Genomic DNA, 25672 nt, shown 5'->3' on the forward strand with positions numbered 1-25672 from the left:
CGAAATGTTCGCAAACTGTGGCTTATTCCACATAAAATAGTAAATTGCATAAGATGACACAAGAAAATAGTTTCAGAATATGTAATAACAAAATAAGATGTAGTAGAAGTACAGGACAGAGACATGATTATCTACAATTACTAAACGTTCGTATGTTTCCTCTGGGTCGTCAAAATGAAAAATTTTAACGAACAATAACCGCGCCTCAAACGCGCGGCGCTCACACGGCGCGGAGTTCGCGGCGCGGATATGTATTTCCGCCTTTAGATATAACATTTCAAACTTTTATTTTTTCGATGCATCCTATTATGTATTATATTAGTTTGAATAAAATATTGTATAATATAGCATAATAGTAATTTGTGATTTTGAATACTAACTCATCTTTATTTATTCTTTTGTGTAAAACAATGTTTGTAAATATATTCTATACATTGAAAATTAAAATTATTTATTTTTCGTTGTTTCTCACTTCTTTCAAATATTGTATATGTTTACGATACTAAAAATATCATTAGTAATCATTTATTCAAATAAAAAAATTGTTTCAAATACCGTTCAATTATTGGAAGGTACGCCACTGACTATGAAGGAAATGTCACAGTCTATCACCTCGTCCCCTTCCTCGCGCCTATAAACTGTTTGGCTTCAAATTTCGGTGAACAGAGAATAGAGCATGCCTAGTCCATCCTCTTTATTTATACGTCCATGGACGGGGCCATTCCATCCGTATTTCGTTGGTGCAAATGAAAGGAATAAATTCGTTATTTCGTAAACCGGCGACTTTAAGGAAAAATCCCGAAATAGGTCGATTTTTATTTTTAAATCAAGATATTTTGACATATATGCCATACTAGTGACGTCATCCATATGGTCGTGATGACATAATCGATGATTTTTTAAATGGAAATAGGGGTCGTGTGCTAGCTCATTTGAAAGGTTATTCAATTCTCTATTCAGTAATATAAGCATTTACATAATTATTTATACAGTGTGTCCAAAATAAATTTTTGAATTAAATTATTTGACAAAAAAAAGGAATGGATGTAATTTATTTAATTCAAAATACATTTTATTGTTACCCGAAAATAGAGAAAAAGGTTTATTTCACCATTAAGCATTGCTTATCGATTAAATTCAATGATCAAACCAGCTCCCGCCAGCCACCTTAACCGAAAAACCATTGTTTATTTGTGAAATAAACATTTTTTTCTGATTCAAGACAGCAGTAAAATGTATTTTGAATTAAATAAATTACATAAATTCTTTTTTTTTTGTTAAATAATTTAATTAAAAATTTTTTTTGTCACCCTTTATAATTAATTATGTAGGTGTTTACGTTACTGAATAGAGAACAAGAATAAAAAACCGCTAAACGCCGTAAAAATGAGTGGCGCATACAATATTCCAGCTACAAAAGATCTGATATGAAAATTACGTGGCGCGAAAATGTATTTTCATTTTGATGCAAAACAAAATTCTAGTTTTATTTTAAAAGATTTTTCCATAATATTTGCTAAATTTGAAGTAAACGCGCCACAAAAGAGTTTCAAAATTCAAACTGTATCAAATTTACTCTTTTGTGGCGCGTTTACTTCAAATTTAGCAAATATTATGGAAAAACCTTTTAAAATAAAACTAGAATTTTGTTTTGCATCAAAATGAAAATACATTTTCGCGCCACGTAATTTTCATATCAGATCTTTTGTAGCTGGAATATTGTATGCGCCACTCATTTTTACGGCGTTTAGCGGTTTTTTATTCTTGTATCAGGAGTTTTTCAAGTTATATACAAATTAAATGTATGAAGTTGAATGCAATTTTTCTCGATTACACGTCAAGCTTTATAAATGGTCACCTTTGTCGCATTATCTCCCAAATGATCTAGTGACCATCGAATGTATACTAGATTTTTTTTCTAGTCGAAATAGAATAAATAAAAATATTGGGATGGCCGGTAAATGAACTCAGATTATCCGTTACAGATCAAATTTAGCGTCGTAACCACTACAACTACATAAACCATTTCGGGAATAATAGTTAATTGGATTATACATTTCTAACTTAAGACTTCTAAACGGCTTAACCGATTTTGATCACTAAACATGAGTTTGAAACGTATTGACAAGTAGTATCTGATGCATCTGAGTTCAAGTATGAAAACTAAAGTTGTTATAGAAATTATTGAGCTTGAACTGTTTTTCCCCATAGGAAATAGATTTGATCATACATATGAAGCGTATAACTTAATATTTCTAATTTTCCCGGATATGAGGTAAACAACGTTAGATTAGCCTAGAGTCCTTCTGCAAACGCTCAGTTATTGGCGCAATTCGTAGGTTGAAATTTTGAGAAATTGTCGAAAAACCAAAATTTTCAAAGTTTAGTTTTTCAATTTTTTGGCTATACTGAGCCGTGTGTACGTCTGAGCTTGATCGCTTAGGCAACGTTTGAAAACCTAACTCAACCCTATTGATGTGGTTTATTTGCGATTTTCCTGTCTCTCCTTGAACCTAAGATATATACGCCCAAAAAATTTGCCATTTTGTATCTACCTAGCCCTATAGCTGGCTTACGGGTAGTCAGAAGTCAAAAATTACACCGGTTCTGAATCGGCCCTCACACCCTCTTGAAACACAGAAAAAAAATTCAGATCGGTGTAACTTTTCCACATACATACATACATACATACATACATACATACATACATATGTACATATCCACAAACATTTTCCCCTTTTTAAATAAAAATTGAGTTCTAATTCTGAGCTCGCTAACTTTTAAACGGTATAACCGATTTTCAAAATTAAACATGCGTTGGAAAGTTTTTGAAATTTTTGGGAGTTTTGGGGACGAGAACGAAAAACAGACCCTAAATAGGAAAAGCCGTAAAATCCACAGCCTTGGACCAAAATGAAGAAGTAATATATGGATCTAGGAGTCTTTTCCTAAACTTTAAGATGGGATTTGGCTCAATTTTCAATTCGTCAGGTTTAGAAAATCGAAAATTTCATGTATACAGAGAGAGTCTGTAATTTGGAATAAATTCAATATCTCAAATAATAATTATTTTTTTGAAAAATGCTCAGACCCGTCGATTAGTAATTCAAATTGTCCTTTTTGACATACAATAATAATGTATACAGGGTGTCCCAATTTAGAGATATGACATCATCGTTCATTTTATTAAATGGCAACACTGTCATTTTGATAGCTATTTTGATAGGGTGTGTAAAGTTATACACAACTGCAAAATATCAAATTTTTATTCTCTGCCATTTACAAGATAATAGAAAATAAAAAAGTATGTCTGTAATTTGGAATAAATTCAATAATTAAAATACTAATTGTTTTTTTGAAAAATGCTCAGACCCGTCGATTAGTATTTCAAATTGTCATTTTTGACATACAATAATAATGTATACACGGTGTCTCAATTTAGAGATATGACGTCATCGTTAATTTTCTTAAATGGCCATACTGTCATTTTTATAGCTATTTTGATAGGGTGTGTAAAGTTATACACAACTGCAAAATTTCAAATTTTTATTCCCTACCATTTACAAGATAATAAAAAATACATTGTTATGAAAAACATAATCAAACTGAAAATTGAATTTAACTATTTTAATTAAGCAAATACTCTTAATGTTTCTCTCAATTATTGTCAAATTGTCAATGGGCAAGGTTATGAGTATTTGCTTATTTGAAATAATTAAATTAAATTGTTATTTAATTATTGTTTTTCATAACTTTGTTATTTTTTATTATCTTGTAAATGGTAGGGAATAAAAATTTGAAATTTTGTAGTTGTGTATAACTTTACACACCCTATCAAAATAGCTATCAAAATGACAGTGTTGCCATTTAAGAAAATCAACGATGACGTCATATCTCTAAATTGGAACACCCTGTATACATTATTATTGCATGTCGAAAATGACAATTTGAAATACTAATCGACTGGTCTGAGCATTTTTCAAAAAAACGATTAGTATTATAATTATTGAATTTATTCCAAATTACCGACATAACTTTGTTATTTTCTATTATCTTGTAAATGGTAGAGAACAAGAATTTGATATTTTGCAGTTGTGTATAACTTTATACACCCTATCAAAATAGCTATCAAAATGACAGTGTTGTCATTTAAGAAAATCAATGATGACGTCATATCTCTAAATTGGGACACCCTGTATATATTATTATTAAACGTCAAAAAGGGCAATTTGAAATACTAATCGACGGGTTTGAGCATTTTTCAAAAAAACAGTTAGTATTTGAGATATTGAATTTATTCCAAATTACAGACTCTCTCTGTATAATATTATATAGTGTCGCATGTAGGGGTTGTGCGCCACTGTCGTTTGTGTCGTTCACTGGTACTTTTCAGTCGTGTGTGTCGTTCTCTGGTAATTTTCAAAATTAGATGTGCGTTGGAAAGGTAATGATCAGTACTAGCAGAAGCCGCAAAGGTCGAACTAATATTTTTGAAATTTTTGGTAGTTTTGAGAACGAGAACCTTGGTCGCAATCTCTCCCAAATGATCTAGAACTTACGACACCAGTGATAAGACAATCTGAGTTCATATCCCAGCCATCCTAATAATTATGTAATTATGGCTGGCAAATGAACTCGGATTGCCCAATCAAACCAGCATCGTAACCACTACAAGTACATAAACCATGATTGATTAATAACATTGATTTTTTCGATATAAACTAAATTTCGATAACCAATAAATCGAAAACTATTAATTTTATCAAAAAAATATAAAACATTTTTTGCTTACAATTAATGTTTTTACCAACATTTGCGGTCAAAATATAATAAAAAATTTCCACCATCGAGACGGGGTGGCAACCACCCCATGGTAAAAGCGTCTTTCGGAATCATACAGATTTTGATCCTTAGACTCTCCACTACTTATTCTCAAATTTTCAAGCAAATCGATCCATTCTGTAAAAATTGCGAAGTGAAAAGTTTCAGTTCCTGGACTAATTTTCTTTTGGAGCTCTATAACTTCTGAACGGCTGAACTGATGTTGATCACTAAATATGAGTTTAAAACGTATTGACAAGTAGTATCTGATGCATCCAAGATCAAGTATGATAACTGAACGTATTACAGGATTTATTGAGCTTGAAAAACGGTTTTTCCCATAAGAAATAGATTTGATTATACTTATGAAGCCTATAACTAAAAAATTCGAATTTTCCCAGATATGAGATATACACCGTTAGACGTGTCCTGAGTCCTCCTACAAACGCTCAGTTATTGGCGCAATTCGTAGGTTGAAATTTTGAGTAATTGTCGAAAAACCAAAATTTTCAACGTTTAATTTTTCAGTTTTTCGGCTATGGTGAGCAGTGTGTATGTCTCAGGTTGATCGCTTAAGCACCGTTTGAAATCTTAACTCATCCCTATTAATTTGGTGTATTTGCGGTTTTCCTGTCTCTCCTTGAACCCAAGATATATACGCCCAAAAAATATGCTATTTTGTATCTATCTAGTCCTCTAGCTGGCTTACCGGTAGTCAGAAGTCAAAAATTAGACCGGTTCTGAATCGGCCCTCACACCCTCTTGAAACACAGAAAAAAAATTCAGATCGGTGTAACTTTTCCACACACATACATACATACATACATACATATCCACAAACATTTTCCCTTTTTTAAATAAAAATTGAGTCATACTTCTGAGCTCGATAACTTTTGAATGGTATAACCGATTTTCAAAATTAAACATGCGTTGGAAAGGTAATGATCTGTGCTATCAGAAGCCGCAAAGGTCGGGCTTAAGTTTTTGAAATTTTTGGGAGTTTTGGGGACGAGAACGAAAAACAGACTCTAAATGGGAAGGGCCGTAAAATCCACACCCTTGGACCAAAATGGAGATATGACATATGGATGGACGAGTCTTTTCCTATTCTTTAAGATGGGATGTGGCCCAATTTTCAATTCAGTCAGGTTTAGAAAATCGAAAATTTCGTGTATATATAGTGTCGCTTGTAGGGGTGTTGTGCGCCACTGGTGAGAACTGCCGTTCTCTGTGGATTGAATAACCTTTCAAATGAGGTAGCACACGACCCCTATTGTTATTTAAAAAAAAATCATCGATTACGTCATCTCATCACACCCAAATGGATCACGTCACTATAGTACGCCATATATGCCAAAATATCATAATTTAAAAATAAAAATCGACCTGTCTCGGAATTTTTTCTTTAAGTCGCCGGTTTACGAAATAACGAATTTATTCCTTTCATTTGCACCACACTGTATATAAAAATATTATTATTTCCTTGTTTGTATTTATGAATATGTTACCCATATTATGATAAATAAAGACGTTTTATTTGTTTTTAATAACTACTTATATTTCTGCAACTGCGTTCAGACACATCTTAGTATCTCATTTTAAACACTTACTTACACCGATTATCTTCTGAGGCATCGATTTATCAACATTGGCCATTTGCTTCTGGGCACTGTCGTTATTGACCGGTTATTGATGAAAAATCTAATTTTACGTTAAGTTTTTACAACATTGGCCAATAGCTAAGGTTATTGTCGTTAATGGCCGGGCATTGTCGTTAATAACCAAGGAAAATGGACATTCACGACAATGCCCGGCCATTAACGTCAATGTCCAATTTACATCATTGACCGTAACATATACATTAAAGTCAGAATTTGGTATTAGTTTTGATAGTAAACTAAATGTAAGCCCAAAAACTTACGATGTCGGGATAGTATCACGAGGTTTTTTCCTGGTTTTCCCTCGTGATTTACTATGGAATCTCTAGCACGAGAATTTTACTGCCATCGTTGCATTTGGTTGTCTTTTTAAAGACAGATCACATGCTATGATTTTTTGTGGCGGATATTCTTGAGTTGGGGTTGATTTCATGTAATCGAATGAACTATCTTTTAGTAAAGTCGTCCCAGGAACGCAACTCATCAATATTGGCAATATCATTTTAAAGTCTTCTACTTTAAAATGTATAATACATGCCTGAATTGCAGATAAAAATGAGTCAGATTAAATAAATTATTAGAAGAATTTTTTACTAAGCAACAATATTTTTGTTTATTTAGTATTATTTTGTATTTTGACAACGACACCCGACTTGGGCGTCGTAAAATTGTGGCTTATTTCCCATTTAAAATAGTTCATTATAAAAATGCCACAAGGAAATAGCTTCAGAACAGATTAACAATAATTGTTTAAAATTTTAAACAATAGATAATTATTCAAAATTTCAAAGGTCATTTTGAATAATTATTGTTAAAATTTTTGGTAGTGAAAAATCTTCATTCTAAATGTTTGTATGTAATAAAATTGTTGAAAAAATATTTTTTTCAATCCAGTTTTCTTGTTTTTGTCTTTATTTTTCTCATAAACTAATCACTTTAAGCATCATGTGTTATACATTTTTAACATCAGTTCAAAGAGGAGAATCCAAATATAAAATAAAAAAGGTGGAAATAATTTAAAAAAATTAAGGGATAATCCGGAGGTGAGAGGGTGCCATTTCTGGCAAGCTTAAATATAATGTCCCTTAAATATAATGTCCCCCTCTTGAAGTAATATTTGGTTTTTTCTAAAAATCAGTAATTCAAAAGTTATTTAAGGTGGATAGTTTTATCTGAAGAGCACTGTATAATTATGTATGTTTGTTTTAGCGCATCCGAATTTAAAATTATTTATTAGTCACGGTGGGGCTTTGAGTACAGCAGAAGCAGCGTATAATGCCGTCCCAGTAGTCGGAATACCATTTTGTGCTGACCAACATCTAAATATTAACATAATGGAAAGCAAGGGAATTGCTGTTAAAGTAGATTTTGTGACAATGACTGCAGAAACCTTATTGGATAAACTTAACGAAATCCTTCACAATCCTAAGTAAGTAAGAATTATTAAAAAAGTTTAAAATGGGAAGTATATAAATATTTAAATTGATAGAGTAGCGCTTAAGCTTCTCACGGTATAGGAGAGTCAATATAGCACGTAAACATGCATTGTTTCGGAATTATTCAAACAAGCTTATACAGGGTGAGTCACCTCTAACGGGACGGAAGATTACAGCAAAATGGTAAAAGATTTGAAAAACATTTTAAATTAGTAGTTTGTAAGTTGATAAAATCTACATTTTAAAATTATTTTGAAATATACAGGGTGTCCCAATAAATGGCGGCGTATCAAAGTTATATTTTTTCTTATGGAACACCCTATATTTTATTGCATTTTTAATTGTCCGCAAAAAATAAGGTATAGTTTCATAAGGCTTCCCTATACCTATGTACAGAGTGTTCTGAGTTATGATGACTTTTCTTAAAATGTAAAGTTTTAAAAGAAAGCTTATTCTTAAGTTATTTAAGAAATTATGAAAAAAAAATACATTCACATCTAAATAGTTGGATATTGATTGAATGTATTCCATGATTAATTATTACACAATTATTTACAGGGTGTTCAACATTTACAGTTTCATTATTGGATTATTCAATGTGTCACATGATGCTTATTTTAAATGGAACACCATGTATATTAGTACACCATTATACTAAACAGAGTCACCTCTTTTGAATGGTATGTGAATGTCCTATACCTAGGTCTGATAGTTTTTGCGTAATTTACAATTATTTAAATTCTTAATCTGTAAATCGAGTTTAAAACAAAACATGTATCTCATTGTATGACATCGTCATTTTATGACAGTACGGTCTGGTAATTATCAAAAATATAAACATACGTGTATGATATTCAAATTTAATTGTTCCTAAAAATGAATAATCACGTTATCTACGAAAGAGTAGACATGGTACTTTGCGTTGGGGAGTGTTTGCAAAATTGTATCTTACCTTCTTAAGTTTACCCTCAAAAGTATCCTGATATAAGACACCCAAAAAAGGACGTTTTTGATAGTTTTCAATAAATTCCGTGCTACTGGTAATGTTGCATACGGAAAGTTAAATAAAAACAAACCAGTTATTTGTGATGACGTCAAGGAGCTTGATGTCCTGCTTTCTGTTACGGAAAACCCAAATACTAGTAAAGGAAAAATTTTGGGTGAATTGTAAATCAGTCAAACGACTGTTAGAATACTTAAGAGAAACCACTATTATCCGTATAAAACTCAACTACACCAGTATTAGACCAAACAGGATTTATGATAAATATTTAACTTATTGTTTATGGACTTTAGACTTTATAGAAGATCCTGATTTTTTTAATGTATTGTATACAGACCAATATACCTACTTTTCATAATAATGGTCTAGTAAATAGACATAATTTTACAGTTTATTTTTTAAGTTTAATTTTTTAAGATTACAGTTTAAAAATCGAGAGTGACTATAAATATTATTTTTAAAATCAATTTACCGTTTAAGAAAATTGTAAATTACGCAAAAACTATGACTCCTAGTTATAGAATATCTCTATACAATTCGAAAGAGGAACCTGTGCTTAGTATAATAATTTATTAATATACATGGTGTTTTATTTAGAATACGCATCATATGACACTTTAAATATTCCAATAATAAAACTGTAAATTTTGAACACCCTGAAAATAAATGTGTAATAATTAAAGAGCGGAATATATGCAAAGTGCATATAGATGCATATATTGCATATTTTCAGACAACAAACACAACATTGCATGTTTAAGCTAAACACGATTTATTTTGCATATTTTAAAAATAAATTATATAAAAGTTTAAAATTTTCCTCTCTTAGTTGGAATTTTATAACTTCGATATGAACGAGCTCGTTATTTATCTATCTGTCGCTCATTTGGACTTTCCCATTACTACCTGAATTTAACAATTATGGGTGTTCCCAGAAAAATATTATTTTATTAGCGTAGCAAGTCGTAGGTACCTACCTGCTTTTAAGGGTCTAATAATTATTTTGTCAGTTTCCGGCCAACATTTGTTTAAAGTAAACGTTGTATCGTATTTAGTGTTTTTGAAGTGATTGGTATATATTAAATTTAAATATGTCTACCATTCAAAAAAGTGCTTGGATAAAGTGTTTTCCCGAGTTAAAGCTAAGTGGAGACAAAGTATTTTGCAAGGCCTGGTCCAAAATCGTAAGTTACATTCATTTTCACATTTCATTTTTTAAATGAGGAACTGACAAACAAAAGCATCATGTCCCACAAAAGAAATTTTTCTGGAAAGAGTGTTTTTATTCGACAAATTCGCTTTTACTTCTATAAAGACGGACATAGAAAGAAGCATCAAAATACAAAAATCCATCAAATTGTAGACAATTCCGCTTTTGTTCTTCAGCTTAAGTAACGTACTTTGTTCTTTAAGTAACGTACAAATTGCTAAAGAACTTATGTTCATAAAAGTTAATTTTAGTTTTTTACCAGATCTAATAAAGTCATTAGAACAAAGGAATTTACAATTAAGTGATTCGGTTAATCTTGTTAACACTTTTTCTGCTCATTGTCACAAAATTCCCGGAAACACAGGGATTACAATTAGAAATAAATTAAAAAATGTTTTAGAAAAAAATGAGGGCTTCGATTGTTTGAGGAAAGTTGTACGTATTTTTGAAGGCAACTTTTCTGAAGATCTTACGACTTAATATATTGTTTATTTTTGAGTATTTTTAATATGCATTTGCATATTTAGACAAATTTAGAAAAAATACCTGCATATTTGTAGTAAAAGTAATGCATATATATGCGCATATTTTGGTAATGTTGTGTTGCATATATTCCGCTCTCTAGTAATAATCAATCATGGAATACATTAATTATAAAATAATTACCAGACCGTACTGTCATAAGGTGACAATGTCATACAATGTCATTAATTAACTACATCTTTTGTTTTAAAATCGATTTACAGATTAAGAATTTAAATAATTGTAAATTACGCAAAAACTATGAGACCTAGGTATAGGACATCCATATACCATTCGAAAGAGGTAAACTTGTTTAGTATAATTATTTATTATTATACATGGTGTTACGTTTAAAATAATCATATGACACATTGAATAAACCAATAATGAAACTATAAATTTTGAACACCCTGTCAATAAATGTGTAATAAATAATCATGAAATACATTAAACCAATATCCAAATATTTAGATGTAAAAGTAATTTTTTATAGTTTCTTGAATAACTTGTGAATAAACCTTCTTTTAAAACTTTACATTTTAAGAAAAGTCAACATAACTCAGAACACTCTGTACATAGGTATAGGGAAGCCTTACGAAACTATACCTTATTTTTTGCGGACAATTAAAAATGCAATAAAATATAGGGTGTTCCATAAGAAAAAATATAACTTTGATACGCAGCTATTTATTGGGACACCCTGTATATTTCAAAATAATTTTAAAATGTAGATTTTATTAATTTACAAACTACTAATTTAAAATTTTTTTCAAATCTTTTACCATTTCGCTGTAATCTTCCGTCCCGTTAGTGGTGATTCACCCTGTATTTTTGTAAAACTTTTTTTGTTAGTTTATTATATAGGGTGTCCCAAAAGTAGTGGAACGGTCGAATATTTCGCGAACTAAACATCACATCGAAAAACTGAAAAATACGTGTTCAATCATTTTCAAAAATCTATCCAATGACACCAAACACCAATCCCCACTACACCCCCTGGAGGTGGGGTGGGGGGTAACTTTAAAATCTCAAATGGAAACCCCCAGTTTTTCTTGCAAATTTGGATTCGTTACGTAAAAGTAGGCAACTTTTATTCAAGACATTTTTTCGAACTGTGGATAGATGGCGCTATAATTCGGAAAAACGATTTATCCTGATACCATAGGTAAATTATAGAAACGGTCTAATATCTCACGAAATACACTTCCAAATGAGAAACCAAAAAAACAGATTTTTAATCTTTTTCAAAAATATATCGAATAACACCAAACATGACCCTCCAACCCACCCCTTGGAGGTGGGGTGAGGGGTAACTTTAAAATCTTAAATAGATTTTAAATACCCCCACTTTTTATTGCAGATTCGGATTCGTCATAAAAAACTAAGCAACATTTATTCAAAACATTTTTTTGAATTTTTGATAGATGGCGCTAATAAATCGTATTGTTCCAACTAAAGCGCCATCTATTAACAATTCTAAAAAATGTTTCGAATAAATATGTTGTTTAATTTTTAATGACGGATCCGAATCTGTAATAAAAAGTGATGGTTGCTATTTAAGATTTTAAAGTTACCCCCCACCCCACCTCCAGGGGGTGGGTTGGAGGGTCACGTTTGATGTTATTCGAAAGGTTTTCGAAAAAGATTAAAAATCTGTTTTTTAGTTTCTCATTTGGAAGTGCATTTCGTGAGATACTAGACCGTTTCTATAATTTACCTATGGTATCAGGATAAATCGTTTTTCCCAATTATAGCGCCACCTATCCACAGTTCGAAAAAATGTCTTGAATAAAAGTTGCTTACTTTTACGTAACGAATTAAAATCTGCAAGAAAAACTGGGGGTTTCCATTTAAGATTTTAAAGTTACCCCCCACCCCACCTCCAGAGGGTGTAGTGGGGGTTAGTGTTTGATGTCATTGGATAGATTTTTTAAAATGATTGAAGACGTATTTTTCAGTTTTTCGATCCGATGTTTAGTTCGCGAAATATTCGACCGTTCCACTACTTTTGGGACACCTTGTATATTATGTTAAAGTAAAAATTTCTACTCACAGATTTTGCTGCTAATTGTTTATTAATTGTTTAAACAATAACAATTGTTTTGTATAAAATGATTTTAAAAATGTCGTTGAATCAAATTTTTGATTTACTATTTTGTTTTTGATTATGCTGAATCCGAATATGGCATTACAATTTGAAAATTCTTATACAGAAGCCTTTTGGGACACCTTGTATATTATGTTAAAGTAAAAAGTTCTACTCACAAATTTTGCTGCTAATTGTTTATGAATTGTTTAAACAATAACAATTGTTTTGTATAAAATGATTTTAAAAATGTCGTTGAATCAAATTTTTGATTTACTATTTTGTTTTTGATTATACTGAATCCGAATATGGCATTACAATTTGAAAATTCTTACACAGAAGCTGTTATACAAAATATATGCGTAGCTAGCAACCATATGGGGAACTTTTTTATTATCAGTTTTACGAAAAAAATGTATTCTTCATAAAATGCTCTGCATAGTGTAACATCTAAAAATCATTTTATCAATTTCATCAGATATCACATTTTATCAATTTCATACGAGGTATGTCAAAAATATAAATTTCGTTAAAGAGTAAAAAGTACCTTTTTATTCTAGAATATCAAAAATTGTTATTATGAAAAGTTGTTCGGAATTAAAAACTATGTTTTAATATACAATTACATCCTTCTAATTGAATAATTTTTTTTCTCAAATTACGGATACCCTTCATCATTTTATTACAATTGTGATAACTATTTTATTACAGTAAAACCTCCGTTAACCGAAGCCTTTTTAACCGAAACATCGTTTAACCGAAATGGCTAACAATTTCAATAATTTCGTCAATAAAAAGTAATTTTTTATTGCAAAACGGAAACAATTTGATGTTAATTTGTCATCATCAACATTGCTGTCACACAACTAAAAAACGCAATTAACCTTTAACTACACGCGCTGGCGTATTTTGTACGCCAGATATACGAATTCTACTGCAAATATATTTAAAAATTAAATTTTTGACCTTATTTATCTCTCTAACCTATCACTGGAATGTGCTTTACAATTTGGTTTTAGTTTCGTTATAATCGGCATTCTGGGAAGATCGTAATTTATAGTTTATTATTTGTTGTTTCCGGTGGTGGACAATATACGCCACGATTATATTGATATAAGTCGTAATATGAGTACATATTTCAATTGTTTTTTAGTCATTATGGCACAAAATATATTTTTCTTTATAAACAATACTTTTTCTCCTGTAAAAAATCACATTTCAAAAAAAATTTTATTAGTAATTTTATTTATCATGGAATCCAGTTATTCCATGATTCCAGTTATAAATCCCAATTGGCTAACTGAGAAGGAACTCCAAGTATTCACTGATGCCGAATAAGGTTTATAACAAACAACTAAATGTATTTTTTCAAAAAAAAAAAACAAATCCGCTGTTTTTAAGTGTATTTTCTTGTGGCGTATAAAGTACGCCACGCGTGTAGTTATGTTATAACTTGATGCGCGGGTAGTTAAAGGTTAAATAGGTATATAGCATATTGCGAAATTACCTCATGGTATTTTTAATACTAACTTTGACCAAGAATACTATGATTTTATACAAGAAGAATACAAAAAGCAATGTTATTTTTAACCGGAGTTCTTGTTAAAGAAACGCCCCCCCCCCTCCCCCAATTATTTCGGTTAACGGAGGTTTTACTGTATCAATTTTACGAAAAAATTTATTCTTCATAAAATACTCTATTTGGTCTGTAGTCTAAGATATAACCAAAACTTTTTCAATTTTATACGAGGTATGTACACAATATTTCAAATAAAAGGATGTAGTTGAACATTGAAACATAGTTTTTAATTCCAAACAACTTCTCTAAATAACAATTTTTGATATTGTGAAATAGAAAGGTACTTTACTCTTGAGTGAAATTCATATTTGTTGACATACCCCGTAAAAAATTATTAAAATTGATATTTGATGATTGCATCTTAGATTCTATAAATATAATATAGAGTATTTTATAAAGAATAACTTTTTTTTCGTAAAATTGACAAGAATAAAAAACCGCTAAACGCCGTAAAAATGAGTGGCGCATACAATATTCCAGCTACAAAAGATCTGATATGAAAATTACGTGGCGCGAAAATGTATTTTCATTTTGATGCAAAACAAAATTCTAGTTTTATTTTAAAAGATTTTTCCATAATATTTGCTAAATTTGAAGTAAACGCGCCACAAAAGAGTTTCAAAATTCAAACTGTATCAAATTTACTCTTTTGTGGCGCGTTTACTTCAAATTTGGCAAATATTATGGAAAAACCTTTTAAAATAAAACTAGAATTTTGTTTTGCATCAAAATGAAAATACATTTTCGCGCCACGTAATTTTCATATCAGATCTTTTGTAGCTGGAATATTGTATGCGCCACTCATTTTTACGGCGTTTAGCGGTTTTTTATTCTTGTATCAGGAGTTTTTCAAGTTATATACAAATTAAATGTATGAAGTTGAATGCAATTTTTCTCGATTACACGTCAAGCTTTATAAATAGTCACCTTTGTCGCATTATCTCCCAAATGATCTAGTGACCATCGAATGTATACTAGATTTTTTTTCTAGTCGAAATAGAATAAATAAAAATATTGGGATGGCCGGTAAATGAACTCAGATTATCCGTTACAGATCAAATTTAGCGTCGTAACCACTACAACTACATAAACCATTTCGGGAATAATAGTTAATTGGATTATACATTTCTAACTTAAGACTTCTAAACGGCTTAACCGATTTTGATCACTAAACATGAGTTTGAAACGTATTGACAAGTAGTATCTGATGCATCTGAGTTCAAGTATGAAAACTAAAGTTATTATAGAAATTATTGAGCTTGAACTGTTTTTCCCCATAGGAAATAGATTTGATCATACTTATGAAGCGTATAACTTAATATTTCTAATTTTCCCGGATATGAGGTAAACAACGTTAGATTAGCCTAGAGTCCTTCTGCAAACGCTCAGTTATTGGCGCAATTCGTAGGTTGAAATTTTGAGAAATTGTCGAAAAACCAAAATTTTCAAAGTTTAGTTTTTCAATTTTTTGGCTATACTGAGCCGTGTGTACGTCTGAGCTTGATCGCTTAGGCAACGTTTGAAAACCTAACTCAACCCTATTGATGTGGTTTATTTGCGATTTTCCTGTCTCTCCTTGAACCTAAGATATATACGCCCAAAAAATTTGCCATTTTGTATCTACCTAGCCCTATAGCTGGCTTACGGGTAGTCAGAAGTCAAAAATTACACCGGTTCTGAATCGGCCCTCACACCCTCTTGAAACACAGAAAAAAAATTCAGATCGGTGTAACTTTTCCACATACATACATACATACATACATACATACATACATACATACATACATACATACATACATATGTACATATCCACAAACATTTTCCCCTTTTTAAATAAAAATTGAGTTCTAATTCTGAGCTCGCTAACTTTTAAACGGTATAACCGATTTTCAAAATTAAACATGCGTTGGAAAGTTTTTGAAATTTTTGGGAGTTTTGGGGACGAGAACGAAAAACAGACCCTAAATAGGAAAAGCCGTAAAATCCACAGCCTTGGACCAAAATGAAGAAGTAATATATGGATCTAGGAGTCTTTTCCTAAACTTTAAGATGGGATTTGGCTCAATTTTCAATTCAGTCAGGTTTAGAAAATCGAAAATTTCGTGTATACAGAGAGAGTCTGTAATTTGGAATAAATTCAATATCTCAAATAATAATTATTTTTTTGAAAAATGCTCAGACCCGTCGATTAGTAATTCAAATTGTCCTTTTTGACATACAATAATAATGTATACAGGGTGTCCCAATTTAGAGATATGACGTCATCGTTCATTTTATTAAATGGCAACACTGTCATTTTGATAGCTATTTTGATAGGGTGTGTAAAGTTATACACAACTGCAAAATATCAAATTTTTATTCTCTGCCATTTACAAGATAATAGAAAATAAAAAAGTATGTCTGTAATTTGGAATAAATTCAATAATTAAAATACTAATTGTTTTTTTGAAAAATGCTCAGACCCGTCGATTAGTATTTCAATTTATCATATTTGACATACAATAATAATGTATACACGGTGTCTCAATTTAGAGATATGACGTCATCGTTAATTTTCTTAAATGGCCATACTGTCATTTTTATAGCTATTTTGATAGGGTGTGTAAAGTTATACACAACTGCAAAATTTCAAATTTTTATTCCCTACCATTTACAAGATAATAAAAAATACAAAGTTATGAAAAACATAATCAAATAATAATTAAATTTAACTATTTTAATTAAGGGGGTATTAGTACGCTATGGTCAAAATAGGTGGCCAATTTTTAAACTAACGTTTAACAGTTCTTTGAATAGATGGCAGCACGTACATATATTTTATTATTAAATTTAGTTCTCTGAACGACACCGCATTGATGCCATGTATTGCAACTTAGGCTCGGCACATCTCGATCTTAATCGTACTTTGTATTTACAGACGACAGTTGTTAATCCTTTCTTTACCTGCCTAGGGTAAATTCTCATTAATAGATACTAAACGTTCATTCATTTGGATATAGTTTATTATTTAATATTGTATTATACGGCAATTCGTAATTCTTTACCTGCTCAAAAGGATTTATTTCAAACTAAAGAAATTTGCAATTATTTGAAATACAAGTAAGTGCCTATCTAAAGGACCAAAAAAGAATTATGCTAATTCTCAGAATAAAGATCGAGTATAAAATTAGTATTTTTAATAAATGTAAAATACGTAAGTCAATTGAAAAACAGAGTCACTACAATAACTTTTTTCATATTGAATGTTTTTTCAACAGGGAAAGTTTTTTCCTCGGAAAATTTCACATTTTCATTTCATTTCTCATTTCAACATGCGAGGCAGAATAATAATTAGCCTAATGAACCACTTACTTAAAACATTTTTAAAAGTAATATACTGCAGAATACCTATATAAAAAATGCGAAGAACAAGTATCACGGACAAAGATTTGATTCCGCAATGCCTTGCCCTTAGGAACCCGAGAGGCTCTATTGACTGTCTAAGTGCTATATATTATTTGTTTTATCGACTACAAAAAGGCATTTGATAGAGTACAACATGATAAGCTGCACATACTCATAAATTATCTTGGAGGAAACTGGATTAGATGATAGATCTAAACAACATTAGATATGCCGACGACGCAGTAGTTTTTGCAGATAGCCTAGATGATTTGCAAAGAATAATGTCGCGCATATAAGACATAAGTAGTGAACATGGAATTTCAATACGAAAAAAAAAGAAAGTAATGGTAGTCATTAAGAGCGAAATATAAAATATTACATACACGGCTTTTGGTTAACCAACAACCAATTGACAGAGTGGACAGCTACACATACCTTGGTACCTACATAAACAGTCAATGAGACCACTCTAGTGAAATAAAACAACGCATAGGAAAAGCGAGATCAGCGTTCATAATGATGAAGTCTCGTTTCAGAAGTCACATTTACCACTTGTTAACAAAATTTCTATTATCAGATCCTATGTATTTTCTAGATTATTATACTGAGTAGAAGCCTGGACTCTTTCCGAAACTTCTTTAAGAAAACTGAAGGCATTCAAGATGTGGTATTACAGTCGCATTTTAAGAATTTCGTGGATGGGTCGTGTGACTAATGTTGAGGTCTTACGTAGAATGGGCAAGGAATGCGAGATTATTAACACACATTATTATCAAAGAGCGCAAAGTAGAATATCTTGGCCATGTTATGAGGAATGAATAGAGATTGCCGCTACTCATTCTTCAGGGCAAGGTATTGGGAAGAGAGGACCAGGGAGAAGAAGAATATATCTGAGAAACTGGTTCAATAACTACATCGACAAACAGACTATTCCGAATAGCAGCATGCAAAGTTAGGATAGCCATGCTGATCGCCAACATTCGGAACGAATAAGCACCGTGAGAAGAAGAATATCTCATTTTAAATTCTTCTTCTTCTTCTTCATGTGCCTCGTCCGTTGCGGACATTGGCACGTTAGTCCAAACCATTGGCGTAAGTTTTGAAGCCATGAGTGTCTTCTTCTTCTGGGTCCACGTTTGCTCTCTATTTTACTCTATATTGTCAGTGGCAGTATACGATATTTATCATGTCTCATAATATGATCGAGGTATTCAGGTTTCCGTTTCTATTGTGAAACAGATTTCTCATTTTTGTTTTCTCCTCAGCGCAATACCTCTACGTTGGTAGTGTGAGTCGTCCAGGACATTTTGAGGATAAGTCGGTACACCCACATTTCGAATACCTCTAGCCTTTTCGATAATGTTTCCGTTATTGTCCAGGTCTCTGCTCCATACAACAAGACTGGAAATACATAGCATTTTAGCAGCCGTATTTTTAGTGGGACAGATATGTCGCAATGATTGAATATATTTCTCATGTTAAATGTAGCTCTGGCCTTTTCAATTCTACATCGTATTTCGGTTGTTTGATCCCATTTCTAGTTGACGACTGTTCCAAGGTATACATATACTTCTACGTGTTGAATTGGTTTTTTATTTTCAATTGTCTGGCAGGTTTTTGAGTTTTGCTCACCAGTGTCCATTTTTGTTTTATTTATGTTGATGGTTAAAATCTCTTTTTTCACTCGCTCTTTGTAGGTACCCGGGTATGACAGGCCTGTCGATACTGCTAGCAACCACAACTGTATCGTCTGCATATCGGTTTATCTAATTATTACTCCAGTAAATTTCAATATTTTTTTTCACTTACGGAAATATTTGACATAAATTAATCAATGATTATACAATATTGTTTTGTCTACAATTTTTTTATTAGGATAATGCCTCAACAAATACTAATGGCCATTGGCATGTGTAATGTGTGTAAAAATGTCGACGTCATCGTCTTTACAAAGAGACGCTAATTGTATCCGAACAATGCATTATTTGCGGCCCTATAAAAATTAAATTTGCCAGAAAGTGAATAAAACTGAAATTGTTTTTAGATCCGCCCCACATAACATACTAGAGCTTACTTATGTTATTTATGTATTATGTCAAAACTAGTATAATCCCCCAGTAAACACTTTGAGTCATTTTGAACCTCGTGTAACTTTCAACCATTCGTATAACGTCACGGTTTCAAGCATAAAAAATGTATATTTGTATTGTTAAGACACTGTGACGTTATACAATCATGATTGAAAGTGAAAGTCAAACAAGGTCCAAAATGCGTACTGGGAGGGGGTGGGGCCACTTTTCTAAACAAAACCGCGTGATTCATCGTATTTCTGTGGTTACAAAACTCGTTTTCAATTGTTTGTAGATTTTCTTAAAATCCGGCAAACGCGCATCTGTCTCCATTTAATACATCACTGCTGCCATCTACTAAATGACACGTGAACTCATCTTCTCATCTATTAAGTGACAGCGGAACTAATTTATCACTAGAAAAATGCCAACTTATTGCTGTAATTTCAACAAAATCCCCAGATTGCAGCTTTTAACTAAAATTTTTACTTTTAGGTACAGTTAATTTAAAAATTATGGCAGTATGGACAATGAAATTTTGTTTAAAATAAAGCTTTTTGCATAGTTAATCGTTTCTGGTAGTTATTTTCCACCCAAGTTCAAAAATTATTATGCAAAACGAATTTTTATAGCAAGTTACTAAGTAAGTTATGACATGGACTCCTTTATGTACAGTTATAAAAAATATACTGCTTTCTTTGGAAATTTTAACTAGATACTATTAAAATAGAAAGTCTACAGTTCACGTACATACCCCTAAGTTGAAGATTGGTTTTGAAATAGTGACGGTAACTGTACCTAAAAACTATATAAATTTTAACATTGTGTCATACCACCTTAAGCAAATACTCTTAACGTTTCTCTCAATTATTGTCAAATTGTCAATGGGCAAGGTTATGAGTATTTGCTTATTTGAAATAATTAAATTAAATTGTTATTTAATTATTGTTTTTCATAACTTTGTTATTTTTTATTATCTTGTAAATGGTAGGGAATAAAAATTTGAAATTTTGTAGTTGTGTATAACTTTACACACCCTATCAAAATAGCTATCAAAATGACAGTGTTGCCATTTAAGAAAATCAACGATGACGTCATATCTCTAAATTGGAACACCCTGTATACATTATTATTGCATGTCGAAAATGACAATTTGAAATACTAATCGACTGGTCTGAGCATTTTTCAAAAAAACGATTAGTATTATAATTATTGAATTTATTCCAAATTACCGACATAACTTTGTTATTTTCTATTATCTTGTAAATGGTAGAGAACAAGAATTTGATATTTTGCAGTTGTGTATAACTTTATACACCCTATCAAAATAGCTATCAAAATGACAGTGTTGTCATTTAAGAAAATCAATGATGACGTCATATCTCTAAATTGGGACACCCTGTATATATTATTATTAAACGTAAAAAAGGGCAATTTGAAATACTAATCGACGGGTTTGAGCATTTTTCAAAAAAAACAGTTAGTATTTGAGATATTGAATTTATTCCAAATTACAGACTCTCTCTGTATAATATTATATAGTGTCGCATGTAGGGGTTGTGCGCCACTGGCGAGAACTGTCGTTCTCTGGTAATTTTCAAAATTAGATGTGCGTTGGAAAGGTAATGATCAGTACTAGCAGAAGCCGCAAAGGTCGAACTAATATTTTTGAAATTTTTGGTAGTTTTGAGAACGAGAACCTTGGTCGCAATCTCTCCCAAATGATCTAGAACTTACGACACCAGTGATAAGACAATCCGAGTTCATATCCCAGCCATCCTAATAATTATGTAATTATGGCCGGCAAATGAACTCGGATTGCCCAATCAAACCAGCATCGTAACCACTACAAGTACGTAAACCATGATTGATTAATAACATTGATTTTTTCGATATAAACTAAATTTCGATAACCAATAAATCGAAAACTATTAATTTTATCAAAAAAATATAAAACATTTTTTGCTTACAATTAATGTTTTTACCAACATTTGCGGTCAAAATATAATAAAAAATTTCCACCATCGAGACGGGGTGGCAACCACCCCATGGTAAAAGCGTCTTTCGGAATCATACAGATTTTGATCCTTAGACTCTCCACTACTTATTCTCAAATTTTCAAGCAAATCGATCCATTCTGTAAAAATTGCGAAGTGAAAAGTTTCAGTTCCTGGACTAATTATACTTTTGGAGCTCTATAACTTCTGAACGGCTGAACTGATGTTGATCACTAAATATGAGTTTAAAACGTATTGACAAGTAGTATCTGATGCATCCAAGATCAAGTATGATAACTGAACGTATTACAGGAATTATTGAGCTTGAAAAACGGTTTTTCCCATAAGAAATAGATTTGATTATACTTATGAAGCCTATAACTAAAAAATTCGAATTTTCCCAGATATGAGATATACACCGTTAGACGCGTCCTGAGTCCTCCTACAAACGCTCAGTTATTGGCGCAATTCGTAGGTTGAAATTTTGAGTAATTGTCGAAAAACCAAAATTTTCAACGTTTAATTTTTCAGTTTTTCGGCTATGGTGAGCAGTGTGTATGTCTCAGGTTGATCGCTTAAGCACCGTTTGAAATCTTAACTCATCCCTATTAATTTGGTGTATTTGCGGTTTTCCTGTCTCTCCTTGAACCCAAGATATATACGCCCAAAAAATATGCTATTTTGTATCTATCTAGTCCTCTAGCTGGCTTACCGGTAGTCAGAAGTCAAAAATTAGACCGGTTCTGAATCGGCCCTCACACCCTCTTGAAACACAGAAAAAAAATTCAGATCGGTGTAACTTTTCCACACACATACATACATACATACATACATACATATCCACAAACATTTTCCCTTTTTTAAATAAAAATTGAGTCATACTTCTGAGCTCGATAACTTTTGAATGGTATAACCGATTTTCAAAATTAAACATGCGTTGGAAAGGTAATGATCTGTGCTATCAGAAGCCGCAAAGGTCGGGCTTAAGTTTTTGAAATTTTTGGGAGTTTTGGGGACGAGAACGAAAAACAGACTCTAAATGGGAAGGGCCGTAAAATCCACACCCTTGGACCAAAATGGAGATATGACATATGGATGGACGAGTCTTTTCCTATTCTTTAAGATGGGATGTGGCCCAATTTTCAATTCGGTTAGGTTTAGAAAATCGAAAATTTCGTGTATATATAGTGTCGCTTGTAGGGGTGTTGTGCGCCACTGGTGAGAACTGGTTCTCTGTGGATAATAAAAAAAGTTATCAATAGGTTCCAAGTTACGCAGACATACTTTATAAGAGCTCAAAAATTTTTTTTGTTGAACATTTATTATTGTTAAAGCTTATTATTAAATGTATTTTAGGTAAGTTTTACAGAAAAAAGTTTTGATCAGTTTGTATAAAAATTTTTTTAGCTGGTAATTTTCGGTTTTGGTATTACATTTTTTATCTTTCTTAATTTTCTCAAATAGAAATTGTTTGTTTAATTTCTAAAGTAAAATAATTATACATTTTAAAGACTACACCATAATCTTTAATAATCTTTAATAAACACCTACAAAATTGTAATAGATTTGTTCAAATTTGAGTAATACCGTCTTAAAGTGGTAGTAATTCTGTAAAACTACGAAGTTTTCAAAAATTACATTTTTTGAGACGTCGCGTCGTATCATTTGATGATTTGAATTAAATGTTTGAGATTTTTTTTGAATGAAACATTATTTATAAAGATGTTTGAAAGGTAAATTGTGCAAATTTGAGAGTTTATAGCTAAAATTGTATTAGTTACACAGTTTTAAATCATTTTTAAATAAAATTCATGTAAGTGTCATTTTCCGCCCATACAGTACTTATGCCCATACATTTAATTTATTTTTATTATAACCATAAATGTTCTTCTAAATTTTCCAATTTGTAAAATTTCATTTGATCCATTAGTTGAAGAATTATATTGAAATAACTCAACCGTGCACTTCGCCGAACGCTAGTTTACAGTGCGCCAATGTTTGTGAGAAGGGCGACCTTAAGGGCTATAAATTAAAAATTATAGAAGCTATAGATTTAATTTTTAGAAAAATCTATATTTGAGGTTTTTTTTGTAATATTTTCTGAATTTTTCAATGGTCTAGTCAGTTTTTTCTAAGATTTATATTTTCGGAGTTATTAAAAAAAAACAACTAATTTCGCAGTTCATTTGTTTAATAAAAAATAACGCACTCACTTCTGGAGTAGAACTTTTTGATAAATTTGTCGTTTATCAAACATTTCTTAATCAAATTACAAAAAGTTCTATCTAGTTTGATTTTTTCGTAAGTCAAAATCTATATTGACTCCCCTAATATATTATTAAATTTGTTTCTACTCTAAAATATCCAACGTTTTGTTATTTAAAACAGTTTTCAGAATACATTAAAGTTTTGTCAACTAACGTTAGAATAATAAGACCACTTCTCCCTTAAGTTCCATCTCCGTTAGTGGGATTGGGACAGTAGCTACTTAAACTTTCGAAGCAACTGCTTTAACATTTAGTGGGAATTTAAGCGATTTATTTCGTTCTTTCGAGTTAGCTTTCGGAATTTGAACGAATTTAAACGGAGTAGTTGTTACAAGTCCTGGCTGTGTAATATTAGACAGTGAACACTATGGACAGGTCGAACGGTCGAGGATTTGTTTCATATAGGTACCTGCTAACCGAGAAACATTATTTTTCATCGCTTGCGTACGACGCGACGGCGTCGACAGTGTCGACCAACATCTTGCTGATTACCCTATAAGGCCGATGTCAGATTATGCGTTTTGGCCGGATGCGTTTCCGCCGCATCCGGTGAAAACGCATAGTGTGACAGATCAGTCCGGTTGCGTTGGAAACGGATGCGTTTTGTCATCGGTACGCGCTTACAAACTGCACCACACTAAACGCATAGTGTGACAGGTCGGTCCGGTTGCGTTGGAAACGGATGCGTTTTCACCGCATCCGGTCAAAACGCATAATGTGGCATCGGCCTAACCAGGAAGCGTGAAAAGAGGTATTACAAAAAAATATTCTTCCACCTTCTCGGACATGCTGAGTGAAATGCTTTTGTACTGTACAAGAAAAGCGGAGGGCTAGGAATGCATTTAGAAGTTCGAATGCGTTTGATAACGCAACTGATTGAGGTTTGCTACAAAGATAGAGGTGTGTCAAGAGGAAGACCTTTAACGCTTCCAAACCCACTAGACTTACCGGTCGACATTTCCCAGAAGTTGTTGACATTTGTCGACATCCAACTAGAGTGTGTGTTGTATGCAGTAAGGCTAAGGAAGTATCCGGAAAGAGGCGCGAATCAAGGTACTACTGTCCTGATTGCGATATGGGACTTTGTGTGACGCCCTGCTTCAAGACGTATCATACGGTAACTAACTTTTAGTTTCTCTTGTCTGTGTTCATTATTATAAAAATAAAAATACCTATACATGTCTTGTTTTTTACGCTACAATCTAGCTGTAAGCTCTTCTGAATAAATCCTTTTTGATCATCAACAGGGAGCATAAAAACTTTTGTTGTCTAGTTTGCTGCAGGGGCGTCATTTGAAATTTTGATTGGGGGGGGGGGGCAAGCATTATATATACAATACATTATATTGGGACCGTGCAAGTTCGGAAAAGCGACACCTGGTTTCATAGTTCGGCAAACTTTTTCGCACTTTTAATTATATTGGTCAATCATATTGGTCAATCATATTGGTCTGGTTACTAGACAATTGTCAAGGCCATAACAAAAAAATTATAAGAAGAAAAAGTAATATTAAAGTTATGTTAATAAAAGGTAAACAAGTGTATGTAGTAAATAAAATGAATTATTAAAATGCACTACTACAAGCAAAATACAATTAATTAAATTTACTTTTATATAATAATTGAATATCATATCAATAT

At 31.7% G+C, this 25672-nt stretch overlaps 1 protein-coding gene across 3 annotated transcripts in view; it reads left to right on the forward strand.

Moving 5' to 3' along the window:
• LOC126881066 (zinc finger protein 271-like) overlaps nucleotides 1-25672 on the forward strand; it is a 183526-nt gene that overhangs the window by 143817 nt on the left and 14037 nt on the right. For all 3 annotated transcript variants that reach the window (XM_050645088.1, XM_050645086.1, XM_050645093.1), the window contains exon 5: nucleotides 7689-7908. In XM_050645088.1, coding sequence (XP_050501045.1) covers nucleotides 7689-7908 — 220 coding nt within the window. The remainder of the gene's footprint in view (nucleotides 1-7688; nucleotides 7909-25672) is intronic.

This window comes from Diabrotica virgifera, chromosome 1 (assembly GCF_917563875.1).
Source record: "Diabrotica virgifera virgifera chromosome 1, PGI_DIABVI_V3a".
NCBI lineage: Eukaryota > Metazoa > Arthropoda > Insecta > Coleoptera > Chrysomelidae > Diabrotica > Diabrotica virgifera.